General features: G+C 42.1%; 1 protein-coding gene across 1 annotated transcript in view; it reads right to left on the bottom strand.

Moving 5' to 3' along the window:
• The window catches only part of JADE2 (jade family PHD finger 2), a 490,240-nt gene that overhangs the window by 131,069 nt on the left and 337,586 nt on the right, over positions 1-21,585 (bottom strand). Inside the window, exons 7-8 of the mRNA XM_088451347.1 lie at positions 9,673-9,840; positions 4,504-4,620 (exon numbers count right to left, since the gene is read on the bottom strand). Of these exons, the coding sequence (XP_088307473.1) occupies positions 4,504-4,620; positions 9,673-9,840 (285 nt within the window). The remainder of the gene's footprint in view (positions 1-4,503; positions 4,621-9,672; positions 9,841-21,585) is intronic.

Genomic DNA, 21,585 nt, shown 5'->3' with positions numbered 1-21,585 from the left:
CCCATCTTGGCGAAGTAAAGATTCAGAGGTAAGATTAGCGAAAGCAGAGATGCGGTGGATCCATGGTTTTTATAAAATTTTCCTATTAATTTTAATTATCTTTTAATATCTATTTAATCTGGTCTATTTACATTGTTATATATTCATATATTCTCTGGTTCTTTAAGTGCTTATCTTTTTATATTTGTAATATGCTCTGCTTTTATTTTATACAGTATGTCTTTTTAACCTTTAAAAAAAAAATTTCTTAATTTTTTAAATTTTTGTCTCTTTATATTTTATCGGGACTTGGACTTCCTAATATGGTCAACACTTAACAGTGTTTTGATTCACTGCTATGGAACCCGTTGTTGCTATATAATCCCAAAATATCCTGTTGTAAAATGAAGGTGGAACATTTCCCTTCCTCCAAGTTCTATACATCGTGGCTCGAAGTGTCCGTGACACTTCCGGCTAAGGAAGGCAGCGGGAATCTGTGATACCCACCCAGGGAAGGATGCTTATAGCAATGGGGTATAGAAAGGTTCCCTATTTGATATGCTACCATGCTTCTGATGAAGGACAACTTCCGAAACGCGTTAAGCATTTGGTGGCTTACTATTCTGGCTCTGTTAGTGGTATCCCTTCTCCAGCCATCCAGACTAAGGACTCTGCTTATCCTGTGGAATCTGGTTCATATACCATTTGTGTCATTTACATGGACAGGAGGACAATCTAGACCCCAATTTACTACGTGTTTTGCTGTGGTGACATGCTTTTATTATTAATTTCTATGTGAGTGTGATGCTTTGAATAAATTTTATCCATTTTTCTGGCCTTATTGCACTATTTTTGTTTGTTTCTTTTTTCTTTGAGCTCATCATACATCTACATTGGAGCGGTCTTATCCTATCAAAGAAAAGAAAACAATAACCACTCGAAATACTCACAGTGTCAAAAGAACTTTAATACAGAAGGAAAGTACTTTTCTTTCTTCTGAGAGATTGTTTTTTGCGCCACTACGGGACAATATTTTCTGTATTTGATAGTTCTGTTTGGAGTTGAAGCTCCATTTTTTGTCTTTGTTGGCAACATCTTACAGTGTGGGGCGCAGGGGGTGATTCATTATTTTGGTTTTGATAAAACAATATTTTTGGCAGAACAGCTAGTAAATACTAAAGTCGCAAGATCCTAATTGTACACAGAATACTAATGTAATAAAGTGTCACAAACACAAGAGAATATTAAGAGGGAATTCAATTAGACCTTTTCACGAATCTTATGTGTATTCGCCAGAAAACAGATAATTTTTCGGGCGAATAAAACAGGATCTAATTGAAATGGCCGAAAGCAAAAAAAATGCGGTAAGTCCCATTTTATTCGGCCAAAAAATTATCAGAACTATTTGAATTCCCCCCTTAATGTGCAAGTCACATTTTTAATATAGAATGTAATCGCGTTTAATATAAGATGAATCGCGTCCCCGTAGCCCTGCCCCCCACAATACAAAGACTATTTTCTCTGCACTCTATAGCAGGGGTTGGGGCCACTGACGTGATCGTGCCCACTTTCCCAGCCACCACACCCCCTCTTTGCCGACCTGGCTGCCTCCTCCCGTAGGAGGGGGCAGCCCCTACACAGCAGTTGTCTGCCATTCTTCAATACAGCATATGACTGATATGGCAATTTACTGCCATTCTCCTACACAATATAGCTACCACAAAAAGTGATCTACACAGAGTTGTGACTTAACAATGTAATCACTGTGCCACCATGCCGCCCAATGGAAGAATATTTTTTTTTGTAAACGTGGTTCCTAAGGGCTCCCAAAAGTGTAAGCATTTAGAAAATGCAGTTTCGTAATAGTGCGGTTAAATTAGTGGTTACATTTTTGGTTAACAACTAATTAATTCAGCTGTAATCAAATATAAGTGTCCTTACAATTGGATTAAATGCTGCCTTTAATTAATTAAAAGCAATGGTAAAGTATTCCTTACAGATGATGATTCATATTTTATAAATCAGCAGATGCGGGGGTGTGTAATATAACATATTATGTGTATGTAAAAACTCCCTGATCTATATAATTGCTGTCCAAATGACATGCTCGCTGAAGTGTGGTAACTTTCACAGACAGTACTGCACAGTTCTAGATACTTGCCAGTGTGCTGCTTTAAATTACATGTACAAGTACATCTGCAAACTGGATGAGCTGGAACAAACCAAGCAGACTCCAGTGACTCATGAATGAATAAATCATGTGTTGCCCTATCACTAAAATCCTTTGACAGAAAAATTTCCTGCGCAAAATGCAAATGTTTATTCAGTCTATTGTTGCTGCACTACTGCATCTGAATATCAAATCACCAGAACATCTACTATTTATCTAATATATATATATATATATGGAATAGATATACCACTCTTGGGTGTGTGCTTGCGCTCTGATATACAGTAGGTACAGCTTGGTATGCATTATAATGTATAACACCAATGGGTAATTTGCCTTAGTTCATCACAGATTTGGGAATAATCTCTTTCATACACATATAGACTAGAGTATTCATAAGTGTATGTATTTTTGGGATCCATTCATATAGGCAATGTGTCCTCATTGATGCGATAGGTAACCTGTATTTTGTATGTTATATTTGAATATATGTTGATTTGATGATTCATTTCTCCATACATTGCTTTTCCTGCTCATTGCAACCCTTCTTGTATACTCAAGATGGCTGCCTCATAAGGTCCTTTCATGGGTAGGATGAACAATTTGTGGAAAGGATGAATTAGTGGGTATCTTGTTTTCCACATATTGTATTTTGTAATTTGTATGTCACCATAGTGTAATCATAGCTCACACATTGCTCATCCTACCCATTGTAATTTATGTAGTGCATCCAAGATGGCTGCCGCAATGGTACTTTATTAGCTTGGATAAGCAATCAGTGGAACTAATGATTCAGTAGATAGTGTCTTCCACTTTGTATTTTATATTTTGTATTCACCCACTGTAACCATTGTAACGCATCCAAGATGGCTGCCACCTTTGTAATATGGTTTATTTAGTGAAAAAATAAAAGCACTGAGTCCTGTGGGAGAAAAGTGCCTTATAAATAAACATTACTGTCATTATTATTATAATTATTTTGCTTCAGAAGATGGGTCTCTACAACTCTGTTCTTGCAAAATAAAGACCATCAACCCTAACCACACTCTACAGTCTGTACACATCATTCATTTTAACTTTTCCCTTTTCTTAAAACTATATAGCTTGTTTGATTCTTATTTTTTTTGTTACATAACTGGATGGGAGCGTTCAGATATAAAACAAAAGGAAGAACTGATAGGAGAATTGTTCAGAAGAAAGATAGAACTAAAATAATGTCTGTGCAGCATCTTGAAACATTCCAACTAGATAATTATCCTGATTGTTGAAAATAATTTTCTACATTCATTTAATCACTGAATGCTTAGGTACAGAAATGATAATAAAAAGATTTGAAATAAATACACACACTGTAGAGTAGGTCTACAGCAGATGAAAAAGTTAATTCTTATATTAAGTCTCCATTTTCTTATGGCTATCTATTATAAAACATTGACAGGACAATGGTTAAAAATCAGCAAAATTGCTGCCTTCCACTAAAAGCCATAATGAAATGGCTTTTAGTGGAACCTTGAGATACCGTGAGAAACCTTGAGATACCGTGCTAGATGTGAAATGGCAGAAAAACATGTATTTATTGAGAGAATCACAATTTTTGGTAATTATAACACAACAAAACAGACATCTGCTATGACAAAGAAAGTTATGATCTCAGGTCAGTCATCTAAGATCACTTTACAGGCTTTTTATGTTTAGGAGAAAGTACTTTCTTACTTTTGACTGAAATCCAGGCTTTAAAATACTTAGAATTACATGGTGTAAAGTGACAACTACTGCCGTAGACATAAATACAGTACCTCTTACAGTATATCAAAAGCCAACTACCTAACTAGTGTTTAATCCCACGCTACAAAAAAAAAAATACAAAAATTTTTTAAGTATATTCAAACCAAAATGTAAGTGTAAAATAAATCTTTTTGAATGGGTTTTTTGCTTACTTCTAAACTAAGCACTGCAGAATCCTCTTATCCACTTCTATTAATCTGTCATATATAGACATACAGTAACAGCCTGTGTAACTTACCTCCCTAGGATATTTATTCATGTGGCTCCCACTGAATAGTACATACTGTATTTGAGTTTCTCTCAGGTTCCAGTAAGGTACATGCACTTATCAGTAGCCACAATGCTGACACTGCCATCCAGCTTTGATTGATATCGCAGAACAATATAATAATGATGGGTTATGTTACATTATTCTTCTCTTTGTCAAGTACAAAATATATCAAGCAGACATGTGACAATGCCTGACACTTATCAACCTTACACATTCATCTGTCTTCATAACCTGTGTGTGACAGATGAGCTCACGATCCGCTAGCTCGCACAGCTCTTTAGTGCTGGTAATTACATACCTGAATACAAGTACCGGTGCATTCTTTGCACAGACTGCAGGCCAATGCCCATCTACTCGGCGGGATGTGGGAAATCTTCGTAATAGGCTCCATCTTCTCTGGGCATCCAATGCTAACCTATATGAAGGGAAAACAGTTAATCACATTCACTTTCCTCCTAAAGAAGACTACAACATATTTTAATTATTACATATAGATAAAAGTAACGGTATATGGGAAATATGGAATATATTGTCAGTATTATAACCCTTACCCTAACCCACCTTTCCCGCAGGCGCACCCTAACCTCCCCCCCTCCCCAGAGCCTAATCCTTACCCTCCCCACAGCCACACCTTATCCTCCCTCCCTCCCTCCCAAGCCTAACCCTCCCCCTAAACCTAATACTCAGGATGTCAAAGGTTGGGAATTTGGAGACAGAATTCAGACTGTGTCGGGATTCCAGCGCAGGGATTCTGACCTCCGAGATGCCGACTATATCCCCACATATCAACACAATAACCACCACGATATCTGAGTCTTCATAAAACAACTAGAGATAGGAAATGATTCTGAGTTGGACAAAGAGTGACTGTGTTTGCATGATCCCACGGTAGCCTAATTTACTACCATATGCTAATGTGAGTTTCCGTAGGGCAAATAAGAGGAGATTTTGGCTTCAAGCGGGAAGCCGCTCCGCTCACTGTTTTTGCGTCTACAGCTGCAACTCACATGGTATGGCATGGTCATAGTATGGGGCAGGTGCACTTGCACCAGCTCCATACTACTGTAGGTGCAAGAGATCCGTCTGAAAAAGACGTTCCTTCGCGGTATGCACAACAAAACTCAAGATACACGCCCATGACACTCCACAATACAGAACATTATTACTGCCCAGTTACCATTCCAAAATGCCCATTTTACGCAAAGAGCTTTATTTACACTGGCGGCAAATGCCGTTTTAAACTTTCATCTCCAACCCACCGGGAAGCGGCTGATTACAAAACCTGCAGCTTCATAAATAAAGCCCAAAGACAGATCTGGCCAAGATCCATCCAAATCAGAATCAGACAGAAACATGTGCTGTACGTATGTTAAAACTCGCTAATTGTGTCCATGCAAAATGATGCAACCGACTCAGGTTCAGTGCCATAGTGAGTAAAGAAACAAGGGAAGCCAGGAGTTTCACACCGGTGTGACTTGTGTTAATTAAGCAAATAGCACCACACACAGTTGTCTGGGTTATGTACGGGTGATAGCAAAAGCCTATACACCATTATTGAAATTGTGTAAAATCAAGATAAATCACGTCAAACTTTTCCTCACCTTTAATGTGACTTTGCAACCAAGAAAATGTAAGTGAAAAACAAATGGTCAATTTTTAAGAAAAAGAAGTGAAATACATAAACCTACAATACCCTATACTAATACTTTGCGTAATAAATATTTACTCTTATTATAGTCTTAATGAATAAGTCTCTTTTAAATCTGGACTTGACCATTCAATCCCAGTATTAACTGCAAAAAAGTTTACAGTCTGCTAAATTGCCAGGTGACCTCCAGTGCACAGTCATCTTCAGGTCATTCCAAAGGATTTCAATGGGATTGAGGTCTGGTCTATGGACTGGGCTATTCCTAAACACTGAACTTCCTTTGTGAAGCCATCCCTCGATTGACTTGAGGATGGTGAAATGACTCTTCATCTTCTGCTTTCTGACCGGTGCCAGCTGGTATTTTAGAAAAATTAAATTGATATTTAGAGACATGAAATATGCCTTGAATCCGTGCTATCCTGTAGTTCCTGTCACAGCTGAAGAGAAGCAGCCCCCAAGTATGATGCTGCCATCAACTAGCATCACAGTAGGTATGGGGATCTTTGGTCATGAGCTGTTCAGTCTGAGTCAAACATATCTTTCAGAATTAAGACCAACAAGTTAAACACAGCTCTCGTCAGACCATGAGACATATTCCTGCAAGGGATTTATAAACGTATTCTTTTGCAAAATTTAGATGGACTTGAATGTTCTATTTCATGAGAATTATAATTATTGGTTGATTATTGGATTTGAATAATTGTATTGATTTTGGTGCCAGGATTGAGGGTATTTTTATTTTCTTATTATTTAAAGTCAATGATAAGCACTACTTAATGGTACTGAGTGATCATGTTATTTTTCTAAAGCCAATGAAGCCTATATGGGATCATTTAGAATCATGCCAAACACAACTTTTTCCACCACCATCAAAGAGGTTATTGCTCAGTGACTTTCCTTTCAGAGAATGGTGCTGCATGCCTCCTGCGTTATTAAAGACATAGATATAGTCAATGCCATGACACATATAGGGTATTCTGGAAGCACATGACGGGCCAATGGCCAAGCAAGTGGCTCTATATCTGTGTCACCAATTTTTTGTTTACTAAATGTAAACGCATACATGAACTATTAGTAGTCATGCATAGAATCTAGATTTTAGGATTTGAGCAAATGTACCCTTATTAGGAGACTGGACATCTACAGTTTAACGCATCTCCTTTCCCCATCGGCACACCACCCCTGAGTTCAGGACCACTCTCCCAATATAATATAGGGGGATAAGGCAGGTAAAGGTCCATGCCTCCAACTAGATCTGTCTCTCAGTGGGGAAAAATAAAAATAAACTTGGCAGACCTGTGCATCCCAAACAATTCCCGTTGAAAAAATAACTATAATGGTGCGTACACACTGGGCGATAAAGTGGACGACTGAACGATAACGATATCGTTATCGTTCAGTCGTCCACTTCATCGTCCAGTTTTAACCCCAAAAAGATGAACGATGACGACGACGCGCGTTCCCGCGGGTCGTTCGTCATCATCGTTCATCTGGCTGACATGCAGGCCAACCTGACGATCTCGTCAGGTTGCTGCATGTCAGGGAATGGGGGAGAGAGCCCGGCGCTGAACGATATCGTTAATGATATCGTTCAGCGGCTGTGCACAATGTCATGAACGACATTGAGCACAGCCTGCCGGGGACAACACTACACGATATCGCTCAGGGAGCATATCGTGTAGTGTGTACCCACCATAAGGGGTTGATTCGTGAGCATGCCCCCGTATGTCCTTGCGGCTATATACCACACTTATGGTGGTACTTGTCTTGCTGATTTTTGTTTGCAGCCCCATAAGGCTGTGTACATATAACTGTCAGTCTGGTGCGAGATTGGGACGCAAAGGGGGAGTTTCCACACCATTGAAATGGTAACTCATTACCCCCTCGCGGCTATTTAATTAAACCCCTAAATGTATATAAAGTAAAATATAATTTTAATAAAGTAATATATAATTAGGTTTATTAACACTTCTTAGTGTACTGAACACTGCTCTTTCATGAATAACAACCGAACACTGGTATTCCATAAATAACCATTTTCTAGAACATGATAGAACCTGGAAAACCTGGAGGTGTTACACTATAATGGTTTCTTACAACCTACTTTTTAGAAAACTTAAGACATGGTCAATGACGTTTCCACTTTTATTAGATTTATCACTGAACTTAAATATCTGATCGGTTTAGCAGAGCACGTCTTTGTTATCAATTTTCAGCTCTTGCACATCTGTCCCCCCCAATGTTTCTAGTGGCTGGAGAGAGAACAACCTGCCGTTAAAAAGATCATTGAAATGCACATATTATTTCAAGAAAAGCAGTGTGCTCAGTGGTGTAAATGGGTGCAATACGTGTGGTGCACACAGGATCCTGAGACAGGTGGGGTCCACCCTGCACCCAATGTCAGGGACGCCGAGGGGGAGGGGGGCATGTACTAATTACTGTGGCTTGTTGGCAGGGCCCGATGAGGGTCCAGGTCCGCTTCCCCCAATAATACTTCTTACCTGTTAGTGTCAGCAGCCTCTCTCCCCAGTCCAGGACACGTAGCTGTGTGCTGGGCAGAGGAGGGTCCAGTCCCTTCCTGCCTAAATTATGTGTGAACGGAGGAAGCAATCACACTGATCCCTCCCCCCTTGGATTTGCCCCTGGCTGAGGGGGACATGACCACGTTTCCACTAGTTGGCCACTCCCCTCCAGTACCAAAGCCTGCTCTCTACGGCCCTGCTAATTGTAATGCCTTAACCAATGGCCATCCATGTCATGTTCATTTTTTAGTAAATTTAGCACTGGTGCGCTTGTGCCATGTGTTTAGGTAGTGACTTTTCCTCTCATGTGACATTAGTAGTGAGGAAAGAGCTGGAAGTGACAGAGAGAATGAAGGCACGCCTAAAGCTATAGACCGAGCTAGATTGTGTTGTTAGAAGATAGTGCTCCTTCACCTGTGTGCAGGCTAAGTTTGGCGACACAATTGCTGGTCAGATGCGCCTGTATATGAAGTATTGTCCATACAGCCAATTTTTAACTAGAAAAACAAAAGGAATGATATTACATGGGCACTAGGGCCCTGATTCAGAGCCGGACGTTCTTTCAGAGCGCTCGCTCTGAATCAGGGCGTTCTTTTTTTTTTATTTTGGAGCCGGCCTACTGGCCGCTCGCTAAGCTGTGGGTGACCACCCACAGCTTTTGCGAGCGGCCAGTTGATGTTCGCGACCATTGGGCTTGCGACGAGATCCTTGTGGTAGGGTCTCGTTCCCGCAAGCCCCAGTGAGCTTCCTGCTCTAATAGAGCAGGAAGCTCAACTACTGACATCACGAGTGATATCAGTAGGGCCACCCTCAAACGGCAAGCATTCCTTCGAGAACGCCTCCGTTTGGCCAGCCACCCCCCCTTCCCACCTACAAAACGGGGCGAGCTGTCGATCAACATCGACAGCCACCCTGTTTTGTTGCGAGCCCCGGAGCGAGTGATTTCTCGCTCGCTCCGGGGCTCACGCGTGCGCACTGCTCGGCTATCGACCCGCTTGTGAGCGGGTCTGAATCAGGCTCTAGGTGTTTCTCTTCTGGACAACCTTAATCCAATACAGTAGCTGTCCGTTGGTTATGAAAAAAACCCAAAACATTAAACCTAACATAATGTAGTCCTCATCGGAGTCAATAACAACACCCAAATATTAATACAGCACATGGGAAAATTGTGAGTTATCCACATGTAAGATAAAACACTAGCACCTCTCCGCACCCCAAAAGCAGTGCCCTCACTTGATATAGTAACAATACATGCTCTGCAAATTTCTATTAGAGTATATATTATTTAATGTCTTACTTCAGGTATCCATAAGGCACAGCTAACGTGGACCCATTTTGTCCCACTTCTGGTAGGTTTCAAAGCTCCTCCTCTCTTTGGGCAAAGTAAACATTTTGCTTGAACGCCAAGAGCACAAGATCGACAAAGCCAATTCCCGTTTGGAACTTTCAGTATTCCATAGCAAGCCTGAAGCAAAAAATAAATAACACAATCATAGTTGGTAACCATAATAAAAAATAAAACTGTTCAAGTATTCTAACAGTAAAAGAAAAAAAAAACATATTTAGAAACAAAATGCATGCTGTTCTTGCTGCATGAAAAAAATACATACAAAGAATAAATTCATACACACAAATCCTCTTAAACAGCATAATACATTGAATTATATACAGTGCCTTGCAAAATTATTCACCCCCTTGGCTTTTTACCTTTTTTGTTACATTACAACCTGTAATTTATTTTTATTTTTTTATCTGAATTTTATGTGATGATCTGCACAAAATAGTCTAATTTGGTGAAGTGAAATGAGAAAAATACATATAAAAAGAATCTTTATAAATAAAATTTAGAAAATTGGCATGTGCATATGTAATCACCCCCTTTGCTATGATGCCCCTCAAAAGGTCTGGTGCAACCAATTACCTTCAGAAGTCACACAATTAGTGAAATGAAGTCCACCTGTGTGAAATCTAAGTGCCACATGATCTGTCAATATAAACACCTTTTCTGAAAATCCCCAGAAGCTGCAACACCACTAAGCAAGAGGCATCACACTATGAAAACCAAGGAGCTCTCCAAACAAGTCAGGGACAAAGTTGTTGAGAAGTACAATTCTGGGTTGGGTTATAAAAAAATATCCAAATCTTTGATGATCCCCTGGAGCACCATGAAATCCATCATGGAAAGAACACGGTACCAGAACAAACCTGCCAAGAGAGGGCCACCCACCAAAACTCACAGACCGGGGAAGGAGGGCATTAATCAGAGTGCTAAAAATAAGAAGACACGATTTGAGTTTGCCAAAAGGCATGTGGGCGACTCCCCAAATGTATGGAGGAAGGTGTTCTGGTCAGATGAGACTAAAATTGAACTTTTCGGCCACCAATGAAAACGCTATGTCTGACGCAAACCCAACACATCCCATCACCCCAAGAACACCATCCCCACAGTGAAACATGGTGGTGGCAGCATCATGCCGTGGGGATGTTTTTCAGCAGCAGGGGCTGGGAAACTGATTCGAGTCAAGGGAAAGATGGATGGTGCTAAATACAGGAATATTCTTGAGCAAAACCTGTTTCAGTCTGCCTGTGATTTGAGACTGGGACAGAGGTTCACCTTCCAGCAGGACAATGACCCGAAGCATACTGCTAAAGCAACACTCAAGTGGTTTAAGGGGAAACATTTAAATATGTTGGAATGGCCTTGTCAAAGCCCAGATCTCAATGCAATCGAGAATCTGTGATCAGACTTGAAGATTGCTGTTCACCAGCGGAAACCATCCAACATGAAAAAGCTGGAACAGTTTTGCCTTGAGGAATGGGCAGAAATCCCAGGGGCAAGACTTGGCAAGGTCATAGAGACTTATCCAAAGAGACTTGCAGCTGTAATTGCTGCAAAAGGTGGCTCGACAAAGTACTGACTTTAGGGGGGTGAATAGTTATGCACGCTGAAGTTTTCTGTTATGTTCCTAAATGTTGTTTGATTCACAATATAAAAAACACACAACTTCACAGTTGTAGGCATGTTCCGTGAATTAAATGATGCACACCTTCAAACAATCCATTTTAATTACAGATTGTGAGGCAACAAAACATGAAAAATGCAAAGGGGTGTGAATACTTTTGCAAGGCACTGTATACAGTATATGCCTCTGGCTCTGAGGAAACCACTCAGTGGAGAAACATGTCAGGCCAGGTGGATCTCTGACACTACTCCAATTTTAGCCTTCGTCTGACTACTTGAATAAGGACTACCTATTATGCTGGAGAGCTGGATTTGCTGCATTGCTACCTCCATTAAGAGGAAGTGTCTGTTTCTGACTTTGGTACGCTAATTAATTAATAGACTGCTTGCTATTGGTATGGCGTCCATGCAATTCTTACAAAATGGATCAATCCTCTTAAAAGAGCAACATAAGGGAAATATACCTAGTGCTTAAATAGGTTAAATAACTTAAATAGGTTGGGTACGTTATCCCGGTACTGATAATCCCGATGGTGGAAATCCCAACGTATACACATAAGTATTCTAACCCTAAACCTAACCCACCTTTCCTGCACGTTGGGTACACGATCCCGGCACACAAAATGTTGGCGGTCGCAATACCGACGTCCGAATCCCGACGGTTGAAATGCCAACGCCTGCAGGTAAGTAAATTAACAATTACCCTAGCCCTACCTCTAACCCACCGTTCCTGCAGCCTAACCCTAACTCCTCTGCAGCCTAACCCTAACCCTCCCCCTAGTGCCTAACCTTAACCCTAAAACTTTCTTTCGGTATCACAGCCACCGGGATTGCCGAGCCGGGTCTCTGACCCTTGTCGGTATTTCAGCATCAGTACTGCAACCGCTGCCATTGTGTGCGCCAGGATCTGAACTACATCCCCTTTCCCGCAACCTAACCCTAAAAAAAATCCTGCCTCTACCCATTCCCTTAGTGCCTAACCCCTAACCCCTAACCCCGGATTCTGTCCGTCGGCATTGTCTGCTTCGGGATAGTGACTGCATCCCATTTTTTAGGGTATTCATTTTTGTGCACTGGGTGAAGGCATATTACACCTTATTCTTCTGGACTTGTTATAGTCATTGACTTTTTTGGTGTTAACATCACAGTGACAACAAAATACGCTCTACAGCACGTTTTTATGCACTGCACGAAACTTGGGACCACTGCTCCAATTGTTATCTACCCGTACCCCCTCCCTACCCCAAGTACTGCCCCAGCTGCTATCTTAACACCCTCCATACCCACAGAACTGTCGCCAGTATTGCTTGTCCCTAACCCCTCCTTGCCCTCCCAGTACTGCCCTAGCTGCTATCTACCTTACCCCCACCCTACTCCCAGTACCGCCTGCCCCTAACCCCTTTCTTGGCCCCCGTACTGCCCCAGCTGCTATCTACACTTGCCCCCTCCTTACCCCCAGTGCAGCCCCTGCTCCTATCCTGACCCCCCTACCCCAACACTGCCCCTAACACCCTCCATGCCCCCCAGTACTGCTCCAGCTGCTATCTAGCCATGCCCCCTTTCCTGCCCCTGTACTGCTCCAGCTGTTATCTACACTTGCCCCCTCCCTTTCCCAAGTGCTGCCCCAGCTCCTATCCTGACCCCCCTAACACCCTTCTTACCCCTCAGTACTACCCTAGCCCCTAGCTGCTATCTACCCTTACCCCCTCCCTACCCCCATTACTGCCTGTCCTTAACCCCCAGTACTGTGTCAGCTGCGATCTACCCTTGCCTCCCCTCCCTACCCCCAAGTTCTGCCTGTCCCTAACTCCCTCCTTGTTCTCCCAGTATCCCTAACTCCCTCCATGTCCTCCCAGTACTTCTCCTGCTGTTATCTACCCTTGCCCCCTTCCTAACCCCAGCACTGCCTGCCCCTAGCCCCCCCCCTTGCCCCCCAGCACTGTCACAACTGGTGTCTGTCCTCACCCCCCCATAATATGTAATGGGACCTAGAAACAGTGGATTAGGACCCCAATTTTTAAAGTGAGAGATCCCTGGGACCAACTATTTTTTTCGCTCAGCGGATCACTGCATCATTACGTTTATTTAATACTAAGATGTCCCATATGTGTGTGTGTGTGTGTACATTTGTTTACAACTATTTCTTATTTATATTAGCTTCTTATGCTTTCTAAAATAATATTTTTTATTTGAAGATGTGCTTGTTTTATAAACATTATTTATAGTACATTCTACTACACATCTCAGATAATAGTTATAAAGGGACCTCATAACAGTCTCACCAGTTGTATGTGTGCATGGAGACGAACAGTTGGATTTGCCCGTCGTTAGGTTTGATAATCTTTGAATATTACCGTAATATTGTGAACGTTTTGTATATAATCTTTAGTTGTCTTTAGTGCCTGCCAGACTCTTCTATTTACATGAGCAGCATTGATACTTTATCATCAAAATGTTTGTTCCAACTGCTCATCACAAGGACAAACTTTGCTGACCATAATCCACAAATGGTGGCAGTGACAGAGATAACTTGCATAATATTAAAATGTTCCTTGCATGATAATTGCGGAGTATAAAACAGCTGACTTTTAGATAGTTGTGTCAATTTTATTTTAGGTGAATATTCACTATACTAGGACAAAACCATGAATGTGGCAGCTGCTTCTCATTAATAAATATGCAAGTAAAATGTACTCTAGTTGTCAGGGTAATAACTAAAACTTTGTGACCTCCACAGCAACAATTAGAAAAGACCCCCTCTCCACAGTGGTTGTTCATTTTACTAACAATAGTAGTGTCCCAGATCATAGTATGCCACACATTATCCCCATATCTAAGTATGCCACAATGCCCCCCAAATCACATTACGCCATAGAGTGCCCCCGGATTACATTACGTCACTGTCCCCAGATGACAGTATGCCACAATGCCCTCCAAATCACTTATGCCACACTGTGTCCCCAGATCACATTACATCATAGAGTGCCCCAGATCACATTACGTCATAGAGTGCCCCCAGATCACATAATGTCATAGTGCCCCAGAGCACATTATGTCAGAGTACCCCCTAGATCACAGAATGTCAGTGTCCCCAGTTCATATTACGTCATAGAGTGTCCCCAAATGACATTACATCATAGTGTCCCCAGATCACATTACGTCATAGTGTCCCCAGATCACATTACGTTATAGTGTCCCCAGATCACATTACGTCATAGTGTCCCCAGATCACATTACGTCATATAGTGCCCCTCAGATCACAGTATACCACATGGTGCCCCCATATCACATTACATCATACTGTGACCCCAGATCATAGTATGCCACATAGTGCTCGCTAGATCACAGTATGTCACAGTGCCACTGCTACTCACCTCATCAACTTCAGAATGTGTTTGGCGGGCTCCTGCTTAAATTCTCAACCTCATACATGCTGCAACTATACAAGATCCATTATGAGGCTGTTCGAAAGAGACTTTTGCTGGGTACACACTTGGCAATATATATCGCTCATTCTATCGACAAACAAGCAAGTGCATCGGCAGGTGTGTACACCCGATATGTCTGAGAATTACATACTTCACAGACTTACAGATGTGTCCACATACATCTAGCCTCCTTGCAAGCTAAACAGCCCTTCTAGTCGTGCCATGCCATGGAGCGACTCGGCAGCTCAGAGCGTCTTTTTATGCAACCTTTTCCCTTCAAATGCGTCTTATTCACAAAGTGATGCACATAGGACACACAAGCAGCTTATGCTGATTAAAATGATATGCAGCATGCCTATATTCTGTGCGTGACTGCGGGTGTATCTACATGCAAAATACTATGTTACAGTGTTACAGCCGCTGATATTGTAACGTAGCATTTTGCATGCATAATATAATATACATACACAGATACATACACCATCCCAAGATAAGTGTACAGATTCAATTTTAAAACATCAGCAAATATATATATATATATATATATATTTATATATATATATTCCATTTTCAGATGGATGTAAGTGGGGATAAGGTGTATTTATCTTCCCCCAAATTACAGGGCGAATAATGTATAATAAAGATGTGTCACTGTAAATTACTATCTCTGAAAATCTCCCAATGTCTATAAATCTGATAAAGTGCATAGCACAGGACTTACTCTGTACACTGGATGAACTTTGCAATACCTGTGTTTACTCTTTGGATGTAATATCTATCTTATTCCCTGCGGAAGATTCAAACAGTCACAAAATATTTTTTTCTACACAGTAAAAACCTGTGTCTGCTAGTTTTTGCCATTCAATTAGAAAATCATGTTAAAGGTAACATGGCTTTCAAAGGGAGAATTTGTGGATTTTAGTTAGCACCTCCAGAAATAACTATTTAATATTCATTATTTAAATGTAAAATGTCAGGATATAATGCAGTACCTCTTGTACTCAAATCATATTAGTACTGTATTTAAAAGGTGTTTAAATAGTAAAAATATGGTTAATAAAGCCAAATAATTGTTCTTATAAATAATATTCTCTGAAAAGCAAAGAAATGGGTTTAAATGATGTGGGACATGTATGGTGTATGTAACAATAAGCAAATACATGTATTCTGCTGCACTGCATCAGATATAATAAATTATATAAAATGAGTATGTACAGATGTGTCCTCATGCACCTAGCCTTTGTGCATGAGTCGCCTATTGTGATTCCGTGTGATTAGTTCACATATATGTACTAAGGGTCTGATTCAGAGATGGACACAGTTAGCATTGCTACTGTGTCTTTGGATGCAGCAGTGATGCTAACATATGGTAATGTAGAAAAAAGACGCCTCCTGCCAACATTTGCGATCTGAGTGCTGCATCCAAAGATGCAGCATCTGACCACCATCATGACATTCGGTCGCAGTAATCGCTCAACTGAGTAAGCTTAAGTTTACACAGAACGGGCCATGGAACTGGTCAGCTGGTGTCAGAAAGTTTGCCTGGCCCCGTCACCCCCAGAAACCGGGGATGACACACCCTGTTTCCGGGAACGCAGCCCGGCTCCACCCACCTCCTTCCCCCAAAGGGCTGCAGCCTGTCAATCATGCTGTGGATTTGGGAAACCGCGAGAGACCTTCCAGTAAAAGACCAGTGCCTGCACCGATCTTCTAACATCGCAGATGTACATAAACCATCGGGTTTTCTATAATCTCTGAATGAGTCTCTAGGTACCTAGGATTATTTTTTGTTGCAAAGGAATTGATATAAAGTTGCAGATTAAGCATAACAATGCATGGTGCGGGTCACTCGTATAGAACCTGTTTTTTGCTTTTTCGGCCTCGATTGTGTTATTTTTCCTCAATTTTGCATCTTAGTTCACTTAGAGTGCACCAGGTACAGTACTTCGTGTTAGTGTTTTGACGCGGCTAAACCGCAAAGTCCTCGGAGTGCTAAATAGGGCAATTTGGCACGACTTGAGGATAGGTGTTATGTGGACACATCTGTATGTGGTTGTGTTGTATTGATGGAACAGGTGGTTTTGAACTTGCAGATGGTAGTTGGAAGTATTATTTTCCCTATATTTTACAACTTGTATACACACTTCTCTTATTCTCTGTATCTGTACTTTCTTACTGGGATATGAGGTTAATATTTATTTTACTGTAGTATCATTTAACACAATTACTGTAACTGTATATTAAAAGCAGGTTCACTAACCTTAGAATGCTAATGATTGTTGTGCAACAGGATGCACTAATGTTATACCACAAGTGAAGTTCTTATATAGGTTATCCAGGTAACAATGTGTCCCAGCAAATGTATAAATGCTGACAACTATGTGATCAATGAAATAATCTTACACAGCTGTGGTGAAGACTCATATAGTAAAATAATGCACAGGACAAGCATTATCCTCTTAGACACACATCTAAAGCCATATATTAAACAGTAATACTGGTAAACGATTAATACAGTAAATGACTTTAACTTGAAACCAGGGGATTTTAAATAATAAATTATTTACCAGTGAATTTTGTGCTGCCATTTATATTTAATGGGCAAAGCCGTTTTCCTAGTATTTTCACATCTTTCATGATTTATTTGGTTTATTTATGCAATCATATTAGATTGCTGGTGTCACCACCACAACCGCTAGCACCTGTCACTGTTTTACAAACATTAATCCCATTAATACTGAGCCTACTGACATGGAAATTTTCATTTTGTCAGGTGGCATCTGCCTTACAGATGTACAATTACAGCGGACAATCACTTCCAGACAGCGTCTCTGCACTGATCAGATGAGGAAGAAAAATAATCCGATATCTTTTAATGTGGCCTGAAGGCTTGAATGATATCATAGGTTCCAGTGTCAACGCTCAATGAAACCACAAAGCATTTTGATAGAAGGCATAGGTGCTAACAGGGATTCTGATAGAGATGGACGCAATGATGACCTTTATGCAGTGGTGCGATTATCGGTGGTCCGTGCATGCATGTGAGTTGCGCATGCGTCAAGTTTCATTATCAATGTCGCTCGCAGTAACTTCGCACAATGATTGACGGACAGGGATTGTTTGTGGGCATCAGGTGGGGGGGGGGCAACTCAAACGTAGGTGTGTCACGACCATTTACAGGTTGTGCCCCTGCCTGCAACTGCAATCCCGAACGCAGTAAAAATTACTTTGTTGTGTCAGTTCCGGAGGCCATTCAGTGGGGCCAAAGGATTCATCAAAGTCTGATAATTAATTAACTGATCTGAAACTTTGTAGCAATTTAGCAACTGCAACTCTGTATTGTGAGACAGATTGGATATGTACCAGATCATGAAAAAAAAAAAGGTGTAATAAGTCCCCTTTAGGTGAATATATATCGAGCATGAGACATATATATACAAGATCCCAATTCCAATAGAACAGATATTAAGTCATGGCAGGAAATTAGCTATATATGTGAATTCATGCACATTTTGCAGCAATGGAAGAGCTTTCAGCGTATAAAAAACTGTGGCAACCTACTATAGGGCATGACTTTGTGTCACATATACTGCTGATTTCTGGCGCAGTGGAGCATTTTTTCACCCTCGTGTGCATCCAGGTAGCGTGTGCGCAGAGTTGCGATTGAGACGCACAAGAGATTAGAGGTCTCAAAAATTTCTTGAAACTGTATTGGGCGTTCCTGGGCGGTGGGCTCAGTGGATGTACAGAGATGGTCCATCTTATGGGCATGTTATGGGTGTGTTGCAGACTGACAGCGGATATATACAAAGATGCTCAACAGCTCACATAGGAGTCCGGCCGTGCACAGACGGAGAAACTGCACCTGCCAATCTGTATTACAGCATCTGCAGGCGCTGACAGTGGGCATCTCAGTACTTGCACTCTCGGACGCACGGATGGTAGCACCCAACCCATGGCTGCCTGTGAAGTAGCAGCAGACTGATCAGCCGTACATATAGCCACATGCACTAATAGAATAAGGTATTAGTTGTGTTTCATTGTGCCCAAAATAGCAATAACGTATGCAACGGATTTTGCAAGTCACGTGTCAGCTAATACATGCTGCAACAATAGGGCTACATTTGGTTATCCTATCACCAATCATGCCAGATTACATGGAGTCATTGGATCACTGGGCAGTCCACATTGTCTCTTCAATTGCTGACCTATATTCATGGAAACGTGAAATTGGTTGATTGGAAAACAAATCCCAAGAGATATGAGGAAAGAAATCCTTGTCTCCATAATGTCTCCTGCCTGACAGTCATCACAGCAGGTTACGTCCTTACATCACCAGATGCCAAATTGAGACCATCTGAGCCGCCCCAGGACCAGTGACTAAAATTATACACACCAAGGTTTGTGCCAATACACAAAATAATGTGATTCATATGCTAATTTATTACATGTTTTAACAAGGGACACTACGCTTGATTCAGACCCGGTCGTAAGCACTGAGCGCTCGCAACCGGGTTGATGGTGGCCCAGAGCGCATGCGCACGATGGAGCCGGCTCCTTCGTGCACATGTGCGAGACCCGGATAGTGACGGGCAATCCGTCGCTCCGGGACTCGCACCAAAGGGGGCGTGCTGTCGATGTTGAGTGACAGCACACCCCCTTTGGTGGGTGGGCTGGGGGTGGCTGCCCAGACGGAGGCATTCCCATGAGAACGCCTACCGTTTGGGGGCGGCCCCACTGACATCACTCTGTTTGAGCCGAAAGCTCTCTGGGGCTTGCGGCCACGAGACCCTACCACAAGGGTCTTGTCGCAAGCCCGATGGTCGCGATGGTCCTGACCATCGTGACCATCATCCTGGCCACTCGCATTAGCTGTAGGTGGCAACCCACAGCAATGTGAGCAGCCAGGAGGCTGCTCCATAAAAAGAAAAAAAAAGACGCCCTGATTCAGAGCAAGCGCTCTGTCAGAGCGTCCGGCTCTGAATCAGGGCCACAGAACCTACACAGAAAATTATTTGACGTAAATGACCATACCAAATACCTGCAATGTCAGACATCAATTACTGAGATGGCGATAGGAGTATTGGGGCAGTACTTGATGTCGACATTCAAGATGTCGACATACATTACTGTAGATCAGCGTGAGAATGTCGACATGGTTAAGAATCATAGTGAAGAGTACAGGACTGTATTTATTACATGTACAGATGTGTCCTTTATACTGTGGCACAAGTCAGTGTCTTTAATATAATTTACTGAAAGCGACAAAACTACATAGCTAGCAAACACTGACCACTGTGACATTTGTACATCTGTGTGTGAATCAGTCTGAATCTGTGTCAAAAGGGCTCTGATACAGCAACCATGGCTTTTCCTTGTGCCAAGTTCCTTTGTGCTTCATCTGCGACTTTGTACACGTGTTATACCAATTCCTGTGCGGGTAAAGTTGTAGCCCAGCGTCAGAGACGTAACTAGACTTTTTGGTGCTTGGAGCCAGAAAGAGCATTGGGGCCCCTTCATCAATATTAGGCACACAAGACGCGCACCCAAAAAAGAGGCATGGCCTCATGGGAGAGGGACATGACAGATCCGTCCTGTACGATTTGTCCTGTACGATGATGAAGGGCTACCGATGCCTTTGTATCTCTATTATTTAGGTGTCACTGCCAAATACAGTGTGAATCCAATGGGTGCAGTGATGATACACAAAAATTATGTAGTATAACTCACCAGCTCTAGATGCAGGAGAGCGGATGAAGCTGCACCTGCAGCAGGATTTGTCCATCAGAACAGTTGTGCACAAGCCAGGAGCTGGTAGTGAAGATCACCAATTGAAGGTATAGATAGAGTGCTACTTGTAGTGTATATGCAGCAAATATCAGCAGTGGGGAAATCCATGTATGTACCCTTTGCCAGAAGGTGAACGTACCAGCAAGGTTACTCGAGGTGACGTGGTAACACCTGGGTCGGGAATCGAAATTGCGGGGCAGATAGCATTGTGTGATAAAGAAAAAATTGTCAGGCCTAAACAGCGCCCCTGCCCTGCAGTGCCCTGTGCCGTGTCACACCGCCCTAGTTAAGGCCCTGCCTGTCTCTTGTACACTGCGCCTGTGATCGGATTAAGACGCAAAATTTAAAGAAAGATACGGTATGCTACTCGTCTCCAAGCAACTTAGTCACGTCAGGTGTCTCCCGCTGTACGGTAAAGGCGCTCAGTGTATGAGGACACATCTGTAAATTTTCTTGTGTTCGTGGTTATAATGACATTGGTTGACATGTGCCTAGAAAATAATTGTATTTTCCTTCCAAAAAGCAACAATCTAAATATTGGGATGTCATCTGATTTTCAAGACTACATAGCTGGAGAAATATTTACAGTAATTCCTTTTGCAGCGTATAAAAGACCCTCCTGCGAGGAATGGCACTCTCCATCGCCCTATCTCATTTAAATAATCCCACTTAGTGAACTAAAGCCCACAGCAGTGGCATAACTAGGGCAGGGCTGCAGGGGCTCGTGTATTGGGCGCTGTGGGACTGGCAGCACCGGGGGGTCGCCGCCGGCCATGGTACAGGCCCGCCCTAGTCACTCAGTGTAGTGCAGACTGCAGTAAATGCAGTCTACACTACACAGTTGCACACACATCGCTGGCGGCGATGTGTGTGTTTCAGTAGGCAATGAGAGTCAGACAGACTCTCATTGGCTGCTGCGCCCACTGCCAGAGCTGGGCCAGAGCTCACTTATGAGCTCCGCCTTCCAGCTCCTGCAGTGGGTGATGGGAGAGACGTCATGATGTCTCTCCCATAATACAGAGCAGGACCG

The sequence above is a fragment of the Taudactylus pleione genome, unplaced genomic scaffold, assembly GCF_031769625.1.
Source record: "Taudactylus pleione unplaced genomic scaffold, aTauple2 ptg000025l, whole genome shotgun sequence".
Classification (NCBI taxonomy): Eukaryota; Metazoa; Chordata; class Amphibia; order Anura; family Myobatrachidae; genus Taudactylus; species Taudactylus pleione.
Note: the sequence above shows the minus strand (reverse complement) of the source record. Positions and strands in the feature narration are given on the sequence as shown.